This window comes from Prinia subflava, chromosome 15 (genome assembly GCF_021018805.1).
Source record: "Prinia subflava isolate CZ2003 ecotype Zambia chromosome 15, Cam_Psub_1.2, whole genome shotgun sequence".
NCBI lineage: Eukaryota > Metazoa > Chordata > Aves > Passeriformes > Cisticolidae > Prinia > Prinia subflava.
This window is the reverse complement of record NC_086261.1, coordinates 46,849-58,127: the sequence shown is the minus strand read 5'-3', so window position 1 is coordinate 58,127 and position 11,279 is coordinate 46,849. Positions and strand designations below refer to the sequence as shown.

At 41.7% G+C, this 11,279-nt stretch overlaps 1 protein-coding gene across 1 annotated transcript in view; it reads left to right on the top strand.

Annotated features, from left to right (window-relative positions):
- Positions 1-1,806: 1,806 nt before the first annotated feature.
- Positions 1,807-11,279, top strand: part of IQGAP1 (IQ motif containing GTPase activating protein 1) — a 53,850-nt gene continuing 44,377 nt past the window's right edge. Inside the window, exons 1-2 of the mRNA XM_063413039.1 lie at positions 1,807-1,965; positions 3,743-3,842. Of these exons, the coding sequence (XP_063269109.1) occupies positions 1,914-1,965; positions 3,743-3,842 (152 nt within the window). The 5' untranslated portion in view covers positions 1,807-1,913. The remainder of the gene's footprint in view (positions 1,966-3,742; positions 3,843-11,279) is intronic.

Here is an 11,279-nt window from a genome sequence, read left to right as displayed (position 1 = left end):
TTGTGATTAGTCACTAAGGCAAAAAACTTAAAAGAGTTTTTTGTACAGAGTTGATTGCTCAGATTTTGGAATGAGATAAAAATAGGTATTTCTATAGTATTTGCAAAGCCATCTGACTAGTGCTCATTCAACACTGAGATAAAAAAGACAAGAAACAGGAAAGGCAATAAATTAGACACATAGATACACAACTCCTAACAAAAATATTTCACAGTCAATAACAAAGACCAGAAACCTTTAATCAGGGGAGCTGTTATAGGCACCATTGAATGCAACCTTGAAGAGGTTCAGATAGGTTCTTTGATGATAGGCAATAATTGTGTTTTATTTTTCTTATCAGAATGAGATGGTTTTGAGAGAGGATTGTGGCACTGCAAAAAATGTTACGAGATTTTTAGGGGGAACAAAATTAGTTCTGCACTCCTCAGTCTACATATAAACATAATTTTAAAAGTCTTCTCATTGCATAACTTCCAAGTGGCCACATGTGAAGTAATGAAGTGTTGATAATTAGAACTCTAACTGCATTATAAAACCTTTTGTTTTGTAATTTATGTCTGGCATTCTCCAATGTAGTTATTTCTGTAACCACTGAATTATGTCTTCCTGTAATCAGTTAGATTCTCTAAGATTGTTGAGTCCAACCAATGACTGAACACCACCTTGTCAACTAGACCAAAGCACTAAGTGCCACGTCCAGTCTTTCCTTAAACACTTCCAGGGATGACGTTTCCACTGAGTTCCTGGGCAGCCTATTCCAACATCTAATCACCCTTCCTGTGAAGAAATTCTTCCTAATGTCCAACCTAAACCTGTCCTGGCACAGCTTGAGACTGTGTCTTCTTCTCCTATTGCAAGTTACCTATGTATATATAATAAGTACACTTTTTGATGGGCTCATGGAATCATTGGGTTTGGAAGTGACCTAGTCTCTTTGGAAGTCTGTAGTCCAACTTGTGTCCTCAATGCCAGGTGAACTCGAGCAGGTTTGCCCAGGACTATGCCTAGTTAGGCTTGAACTATCTCCAAGGACAGAGACTCCACAACTTCTCCAGGGAACTTGTTCCAGTGTTGGATCACCTTCAGAATACAAATATTTCTTATTTTGTTCAAGCGGGACTTTGATGTTTTTCAGTCCATTGCCCACAGCTTCTTGGCATATTCTCTCATGCTCTCCTCATTTGTCAGATGCTCAAAGCCCTTAATCAATTTGACTTTACTTGTTCCATTATGTCCATGTCTTTCTTGTACTGGGGAAGCTGAAACTGAATCTACTGCTGGAAGATGAAAATGATTGACTCCCTTACCTGCTGGTGATGCTTTTCCTAACAGAGGCTATTGGTCTTCCAAATTACTTAATTTGTGCTTCGGTAGTAAATTTATGCCCTGGCAGTGAAATTCATGAGACCAATTCAAAAGTGTACATGTGGCCGGCATTGTCAGAATGCCTTGAAGAAGAAATAGCCAAAGCAACAGTAATATATACTAAGAGGCAGGAAACTTTCAGGGTGTGATTCTCCTGTGCTGCTGGATGTTGTTATTGTTTTGGGGCACCTGGCTTCAACTTGTGGCTGACATTTCAGGAGAGTTACCACGGTTTGGTAAGCAGAGCTGTTTAGATGGAAGGGCACGGATGCGGGGACCCCGGGGAGAGACAGGGCGGCCAAGCCGCGTCCTTCAGGTCTACGGGACGAGCCGAGCTAGACTAGGAGCTGGGTCCGGCGGAGCGGAGCTGCGCTACTCGTAATTTCTCTCCAGCGGCGGCCGAAGGTGGAGGGGGCGGCCAGGGTGCGGCCGGGGCGGGGAGAGGGAGAGAGAGAGCGGAGGGGCGACTCCTCCCCCGCCACACCCGGCGCGGCAGGAAGAGGAACAGCCGCGCCCAGCTCCCGCTAGCCCCGGCCCAGCGCAGCGCCATGGCGGCGGAGGACGTGGACGGGCTGGCCGTGTCCCGGCCCCACTATGGCTGTGAGTACCGAGGCTTCAGAAATCCGCGTGGCCGCCAAGCGACGCCCAGCCCGAGCTGCCCGTGCCTTCCAGGGTCCAGCGCTGGGAGGGGAGGCTGGGCCGTCGCAGGCATGGGGGGGAACAGCGGGGTCCGGGCTCCGGAGTACCCCGCGGGCGCGATGCGCCCCGCCGGCTCTCCTCGCGGGCCCCGGCGAGCCGCGCCTCCCGCGAGGTGGACGCGGTGCCGCGCAGGAGCTCGTCGAAGCTCGACGGTCCTCCTGAGTGCTGGACATAAGTGCTGGGAAAAGGCAGTGGATGGGCAGTGACGCGGCGTCCCAAGGCTGTGCGGCCGTCGTCTGCCGCAGGCGGGCCCCGCGCCTCGCCCAAAATGTCCGCCGCGGGCGGGGCGGGGGCGACCCTGCCTTCCGCCTTCCCGCCGATTTTGGCGACCACACCCGATTTGCCGGGCGAAACACCGCTCCCATCGGACGCATTCACTGCCTTGTCATAGGCTTGCCGTGGAGGGGGAGGCTTTGGATCTTGGTGTCCCACGCAGGGGCTCGCCTGTGCTACAATACCGCGTCAAAAATTATCAACGGCGGTGGAAAACGTGGTGCTGTGGAGGGATGATCTTGTAAGCGGCAGTCCCTCCGACCTGGCCTTTAGCACTTCCAGGGATGGGTCCGCCCCAGCTTCTCTGGGCAACCCATGCCAGTGCCTTACTATCTTCTTGGTTCAAGAATTTCTTCCTGTCACCTGGTCTAAATCTCACTACTTCTAGTTTAAAACTGTTTCCCCTTGTCCCATCAGAATCTCCCTCTTCTTTCTATAAGCCACTTTTTAAGTACTGAAAGGCCACAGTGAGATATCCCTGGAGCCTTCTCTTCTCCAGGCTGAACAGTTCCAGCTGTTTCAGCCTGCCTTTGTGGGAGAGGTGTTCCAGCCCCCGGAGCATCTTTGTTGCCCTTCTCTGGACGTGCTCTAGCAGGTTTTGTGCTGAGCACGCCAGACCTAGATGCAGTGTTCCTACTGGCGTCTCACAAGCACGCGGCAGATTGTTAAAGGCATTTTAGGTATAAGCTAACCTTTGTTTAATAACAGTATGAGACATTTCCTAGTTGTCAAATTGGTCCATAAAACCTAAAAAAGCTGTGGGTTTTTCTTCTTTTTTTGACATGAGATGTATTTAGCTGTAAGTATGGGAAGAGAAGACTTTTTTTCACTGAGTCTTTGAACACACAGAATCTGGAAGATTTTGGCATATTACCCCTATGTAGGTCTTCAGCGTGATCCGAAGACAGCATGCAGGTTGTGAATCTGAATGATTCCCTTCCATATAGGGAGTGTGAGTAGCATTTCCACCTTGTTTTAGAGGTGCACTATAAAGATATAGAAGAGATTATATGATGTGAATATGTATTTGTTTCCTTCCTTAATCTTTTGCTATCAAAATCAGAGGATAGGTGAGGGGACAAGTGGTCACTGATATGCTTTTGAGGAAGACAAAGGCAAAGCTAAAAGAAAATAAGAAAATACAGGATTGTTTCTAAGAAGTTGTATGATGAATGCGATCAATTTGAGAAATAAGGAAGAAGGAAGCTGGCAAATTTATGTGAGAAGGGTAAGGAAACAGAGCATCTTCTGTTGCTAGTAAAGAACAAGTCATCAGATCCTTAGTTTTCTGAATCAAAATACTGTGATGAGTTTCTGTGAGAAAGGTTGGATCTGATTTTTGATGTGCCTGTTCTGTTACATTTGATCTTCAACCATCTGAGTTCTGTGTTTTGTTTATTTTCAGCTGTCTTGGATAATGAGAGATTAACAGCAGAGGAAATGGATGAAAGACGACGCCAGAATGTAGCCTATGAATACCTTTGTCATCTGGAGGAAGCAAAGAGGTGAGAATAATTGATCTTGAAACTGCTGATGCCTTAAAAAAAGATGTGACCTTCGGTACGGGGAATAATTTGGATGCATCTTACCTCTTGTCTTGGTTTCTTAGTGCCTATATAGTTTCACTAGACAAAACAACCAACTAAAATACCAAAGAAAGTCCATTCCTCCCTGAACAAAACAACCAACCTCTGATGTGTGTATCTAACGTTCTCAAAGACTTCATGACAACAACTCTGTAGCTGTATTGTTGCATTATTCTTAGCACTGGACGGGTTCTCCTGATGCCATGATGATTTTTTTACATTTCTTTTTATATACTTCTAAATATTCTCAATGCTCCTAACATGCAGACTTGTAATTAAGTCTAATATCAGCATACTCCTGGTATTCAGTTAAGAAAGAATGCCAAACATCCTAAAGGCCATACAGTTGGAGGCTGAATAACCTTACGCTATCTTGAAAAACCAAGACCCCCTCTAAAACACATCCTGTAAACTAAAATTAAGCCCATCTGGGGAAAAAGTCTTTGAGATAAGAAAATGTCACACTGTTCATTTAAACGTCTTCTTGGAGCATCATTGTTAAATAGGCTAATTTACAAAGTCTATGAAATTGTATACCTGATCTGCCGTGTATGTACATTTTGGCATATTCCACCTTGGCGAATTATTGCACCATAAAAATCCTTATTAGACACCAAGATAAAAATCCCTTTATCCCTTAACTGTCTCTAACCCTTAATTCTAAAGCCTAGAAAGGCATCACTCCCCATTGTCTAAATTGTATATGTCTGGTGCAATATTGCCTCCTGGCTTATCAGTGCACATGAAAAACAGTTACTCCCTTCCTCTGAACTGAAACCTTTTACAAATTTAAATTGTAGCATGTATATCCCTTGCGTACTGAGAATTCAATTCTTGTGTATTTCTCCATGCATCCACCTATTTAACTGATCTGTAGTACTTTTCCCTGGATTGCTTGGACTTCTCTCCGGGCGTTCAGTGTCTTTCTGCAAGTCCACTGCCAAAAGGGAGAAAACTTTTCCAACAGGGTGTTAGTGGGCATACTTATAAAAAGAGTAGCGATTATTTTGTATACCCCAAGAGATTTGATAGTATCATACATTATTGCATGGTATCTGCTTTTTCATGATGTTGTGATATAGTAGAGTTTTGTTGAATTGTCACCTCGAAGTTTTACTGCTGAAATTTGTTTCTCATCTTGTGTTTATATGGTCTATCGTGTTTTCCCAAGTGTGTTACCGTTCGCTTGATCCTGCTGAATTAGATTTTTCCTGATTTTTGTTTAAAATAGTGAAGTAACTTTTATCTTATTCTTGTCTTGCAGCATGTGTGTAATCTGCCTGTTTAATAAGCATATAAACAGACTGTATATGTTCTTTCAGACAATTAATTGAATGTATGATTAGAACATAGTAGAAGCTGTGAAGGAAAAAGGGTTGGCAATAAAAATGAATGCATGAAGTTCTATTGTTGCTATTTTAAAAAATATTTTCAAAACATGAAATCGTATATGCACTAAGTGAAGAATAGGAATACATAAACACTTGTTTGACATAGCTGAGAGCATGTTTTGTCATGGCTTACTGAACACCTAAGTCTGCCTTTGTTCTTCAAAAGATGATATGGGTTAAGAGCCAGAAAATTTTCCCTGGCTGAGTGATGAATATTGTATAAATCTGTGTAATTCTTCCATAGCAAGGCAGACATGTTCAACTGTAGTGACTTTACTGAGGAGGAAGTATTGAGTTTGTACAAGTTCACTGCTGGCAGAATATAAGGGATTTAATCCCAGGACTTTAATTTTACCAAGAATGTGTAGTATGTTTTTGAAGGGATGGCGAGCACACAGATTATGCTGTAGTCCTTTAGGTGCTTTATGAGAATTATCACTACTGTAAGTTAACAGAGACTGCTAAGTCACTAGCAGATAATAATTTTCGTTCCATACAGACTTGATTGAAGTTTCTAGTACTAAGTAAGATCTGACTGTGTTTCAAAATAACTCCTTCCCTTTGAATCCAACGTCTTTGGCAGCAAATCTGGGCAAACAGCGAGAGAAGAGTTGCACTGTAGTAACTGTCCAAGCTTGAAGGAGCCCCAGATCTTTCACTTGTGGACTCTTTCTGTCATCAGCCTTGGTGTAAATGCTTGAGGAGCTGCTGATTCTCTCTTGAATTCCATGCCCAGATCTGAAAAAAAGAAACCCTCAGGCAAAAATATTTTCCGCAGTAACAACTCTAATATTTTCATGTAGCTCTAGCTTACTTGTGGGATTTACTCTTTAAATAAATCAGCTTTGACTGAAGTTCTTAGTGATCTTGTCTGCTTCTGAGTGTTGTCTTGATATTGATGAGGTTGAGCAGCTGGGCATTTTAGTTTTTGCCACACCTTCTCAGAAAAAAAGAAGCTTTCACTCTTGTCTCAGGGTGAACCTTGAGATATTTCAAATAATGCCTAGCGGTAGCCAGTGTGTTTTGTAAAGAATGAAGCAACAGTTGTATTGCTCAAAATGCAAGTAGTGGTGTACAGCCTTCCTTGTATCTGCCTTGGCAGCTGGAGCACTTATTTTTCAAGTGGAAGGTTTGCTTGGAGACCCTCAACCCTTATCCAGCCCATAACCCATGTTTGCTTAGTGGCATACAGACTATTCACTTATATGTGAGTGGGAATTCCTGATTCCTGTAGTTAAGGCCACATAAGAGGTAAAGGTTAAATGACCAGAAGCGGAGCAAACTTCTGAGTTTAATAATTAAGACCTACAAGGGAGAGCAAAGGCTTGAGTTCACTGTCTGCTTCCAGGGGTTTTTTTTCCTTCCTGAGAAGTTATTTTGTAAATTGCCTTTCGAGTTTTATTACTACTAGTGCAGTCTAGATGAGGGCTCTTGGCTGCTTTGTTGGTGAAGAGTTTATTTAACAGAAACAATTAAACAAGAACTATAAGGCATCAGTGTGTTTGAAATTAATGCCCTTGATCTGAGATTTTCTGTATTTGACTTCTTTGCCAGTAGTGTAACTGAGGCATTCCATCTGAATTAGATACTGTTGCATTTTGCTTTTGCTATTGATTACAGTCCCTCTGAGCTGCCGGAGGGCTAATAATCTTTCATCATGGTGAGAGAATATCAGATTGGAAGTTACATGTTTAAGGAGAAGAGGAGGACCTAAGAACAGAGGAAGGTAGCTGGTGTACTCTGTGTCACTCAGAAGCTAAAAAGGTGAACATTGTAAAGTTGATGGCAGCCAAGGCAGGGTGGGAGGCAGCTGAAGAGCAACACTTTGTGACTCCTCTCCTCTTCTCCATAATCATGTTATATTATTACAGTACAGTATTGCATTCAAACACTGTAGTTTGTATTAATTTTTTTTCTACAACGTAAAGGCAACCTAAAATCATGTGGTTAACAACATGCTGATTTGCATTGCATCAGCATTGTCAGAGGCTTGCTGTCCTTTTAACCAAGCAACAGATATGAGATCTAGAAGCAAAAGGAGGTTTTTTTAAGTGTCAGAAAAAAGTAAGATGAAAATTGATGAGCACCTAATTTCTTACTGAAATAAAAAATTTTAAGAAGTTTGAATTTCTGAACTATCTGATGTGACTGCCCACGTGCAGTAACTTTGAGTACTTCTGTACTCAATTTATGGCAATTTATAGCTGTTTGCAGGACTGTCTGCTAATGAGCATACATCAGAAGCATTATTAGAGAAATAATTCGTATTTATTTAATGGTATTCCAGCATGTTGTTTGACTGGTTTTTTTTCACTGTCACTGTGCTATTGTTATTTAGTTGTTTTTTATTTCAGTTAATAATGTGCAATAGTCTTGTGAAACAGGAATTAATTCTCGCTAGTTGGAGAAAGGGAAGCAGAGTGTAACTAAATTGTTCAAGATTTTGAAAGACTGAAATGAAATTTGGAATTAAAATAGATTGTGAATTGAGGGATTCCTCTATTATGTGTGGACCAGATGCCTCATTCTTGAAGAAAAATGGTTTTATTAAGTATTGTTTAATACTTCAGGTTTTCTTTTTCATGTCCTTTTTTTGTTTGTTTGGATTGCTTTACTTTTTTCCCTGTCTCCAAATCACAATAGTCTAATAGAAAAGCTGTGGGAGTGCAGATAACACTGTAAGAATATACTCTATTCTGTTGGCATCTCATGCTCACAGAAGGCTAGGGGTATATTTATCTCAAATAGAAGCAGTCTGAGACCTGATTTTTGTGGTTCTTATCTAGAAGTCAGGGTGTTTTACTATAGTATCGGTGTTTCCACTTGCAGATTGGGTCAGGTACTGGTTTGGGGTTTGTTGTTTGGATTGGTTTTATGTACGTGTTTTGTGGTGGGTTTTTTTGTTTGTTTTCTGCTTCTCTCAGATACAATGCCGGTGCCATGTTAGATTGTAATCCAGGAATATTCACAGATAGTATTTTATTAGTAGTAACTGTAAGTTGAAGTAACTTCTACTTAGCTCTTACCACTTTATTTGGGTTTTTATCAGCTCCTGTTTGGACTTGAGATATTTCTCTACAAATCCTGTACTGTTTCGTATGACCTCATGCAGTTGGCAGGGAGTGGCTGTCTGGACTGGAAGTGGCTTGGAATGCACATTCAAAGCTGTATTTTTCTGAGAAGTGGGTGGAGAGAGGTACAGAAAGGACAGTGGTGGAGTACCACCATCTTTGCCTCACTCTGGATACTTATTTTATGACTCACTGGAAACAGTAATGAAAGGCAGGCCAGGAGGAAAGAAACGACTGCTTGTTCAGAGACCAGGTTTTCTTTTTGGACGGTGTTTTCTGAAGGAATACCATGTGTAATGTAAGCAGACAGCAGCACAAAATAACCAAAGCAAATAGCTGTCACTAACAGTTCTTGGCTATTGAGTACTGTGGAATGCTTCTTAATAACCCTTATTTACGAGAAATGAAGTTGGTCTTGAGTGCAATAACTTCAGTGATGTTGTGGCTTCCAAGCATTTAGGCCTGTTTAATTTCTAATTCTAAGTGATCAAGGCAATTAGCTTGAAAAAGATTTCTGTGTATTTGATAATTACATTCCTCTTGACTACGGGCTTGGTACTCATCTGAAAGCTCTTCGGGACAAATGACAAATCTCTTTGGCAAACATGGCAAATGCAGTAGTATCCTCATCAACAAGAGCAGCTAAGGGAATTTTTACAGGTTGATGGCAGTGTTTGCAAGGGAGCAAAGAGGAACCTCATATTTACTTTTAAGGAGGCGGGGAGTGGTAGAGGGAAAGATTTTAATGCCAGAGTATCAGTATTGTCTTTGGTTCAGCTGCTTTCTTTAGTTGCCAGGAAGAGAACATCAATAACTGGGAAAAATGTTACTCATTAATTTCTTGCTCTTTTAAGAAGATTGAACTGAAAATGCCTGTGGGGATAATGAGAATGTTCCGAGACCTTTTAGCTGTGGGCAATACTTGTTTTCCTAGCTCTCCATCTGTACAAACCTTACTGAAAGGCAAGTAAATATCCACCTACTTTTCTAGAGAAGAACACTCCTGATGTGATAAATTTATTTTACTTTGCTGTTGTTAACTCTCTGGGTAATCTTTCATCTTCTGAGGGGATTCCTTGATTTGTTTAGAGTTGGTAGACTAAGATATTTTTAAGAGAAGTTTTTGTTGGTTTTTTTCCATGGCTTTCTAATGCCCTTGTTCACCTGATCTGGATGAAGAGCTGAGGCTGTCTTGCAAGTTTTCTCTTCTTAACTGTCTGTGAGAATGCCTGCCAAGGCTACCTTTGTAATTGCACTAAAAATATTTGAGATTGGCTCTATGAATGAATGAGCAGCTGGAGTATGGGAATCCTCATCTCTCAATAAAATGAATTGTATGGTTAGTCCAAGAAATGCCACCTGTGATGCCGGCAGTAATGAACAGTAAAAAAGCTTTTAAGCCATAGTTTTGTACATTCTATCAAATGGTTTATGCAGCCACTACTGGGGGGGAAAAAAAAGCTGCTGCCATTTTGCTCTCACCACTTTTTCCTCTGCTGTGGTGCTGTGGCGACCACGCATCTTTTCCTTGGTACACCGCTGGGGAATTTTACTAGAAGGGCTAAACAATCATGAACAAAAGCATCTCGATGTGGAGGCACCACATGCAACAGTTGGAATGACTTGTCTTTAAAAATGCTTGGATTAGCTGCTAGTCCAGATCCCAGCGTGTTTGCATTTGGTTTCACTAGACCCCCTTTTAGAGGCAGAGCATAGTGAACAAATGCAGGTGAATCATGGAGATGGTAGTGGACAGAGATAGTCATCACTGTTTACTATCAAAGGGTATGCAAAGGCTTATGGTTATCTGTAACCTGTAAATTCTGTATGTGGTTGGCAGCTGAGAAAGTGCCCAGGAGATCTGAGGAGAACTTGATGACTGGTCAGCCTCCCTGTCAGGACAACAGGTCCTGGACCTCCTTGATGCTTGTTGGGCCAGGTGTAAGGGCCCTCTTCTGAGTAGACAGCTTGAACATCATTTTCCTGCTTGACTGATTGCAGGACGGACTCTGATGCTTTTGAGTATAAGGTCAAGTGAAACCGTGGGGTGGGTGTTTCAGTTTTTACGTCCAAATGCAAGGCAACTTTCCTCTTTGACAAAATCTGGTAGATTTTGTTATGGTGTTGGTAACACGAGTGTAACTGCATTTCCTGACTGTTTGCCACATAGGTTCAATAGATACTGGCTTTAGACCTAAGTTGAAGGCAAGAGCTTTTTCTTTTCTGGGGCAACTGTTTGAAACTATTTAAATTTCTATTTCAGCTTGTTAGATTTTTCAAAACTATTTGAGTTGAAAGTGAAATTAAGAATGATACTTTTGGTAGAGAAATAGAGGGTTATAGACCAACAAGCAGTCAAAATGTGTTTTAGCAAACACATCTTGCTCAATAGAAAAATTCAGATTACAGTCCTGATAGTTTTATGGTAATTACTGGTGTAATTTTAATGGTTTAAAGGTACCTGACAATGTGTCATACTGACATGAGCGAAGTTCTGAGTGTTAACAGGTGTTATTTCAGATTTATCTGCTTTAGAAGACTTTAAGGGACTGATCTTGAGTATTGTATCTCTTGATGATGATCTCGTTTCCCAGGATGTTGATTGTTACACTACTGTGAAAGCCTTCCTGTGCTCCTCTTCCCCTCACCCTTCCCTGGGATGTGATTCTGATCTTTGAAGAGTGGAATTCTAAGTAAGTGTTGTTGGTATCTTCCTTTAGATTGGACACCTGCTGTCTGGAATGTGCTGGTGTCTCTCAGTCTTCTGTTGTGAGCCTTTTTTCTGTAGGATGAGTTCTCAGGCAAAAGATGATAACTCTTTAAATTGTGTCAGTGCCGGGTGCTAGACAAGATGGGCAAAGAAAAATTGATGCGTTATGCAAATATCGACCCTG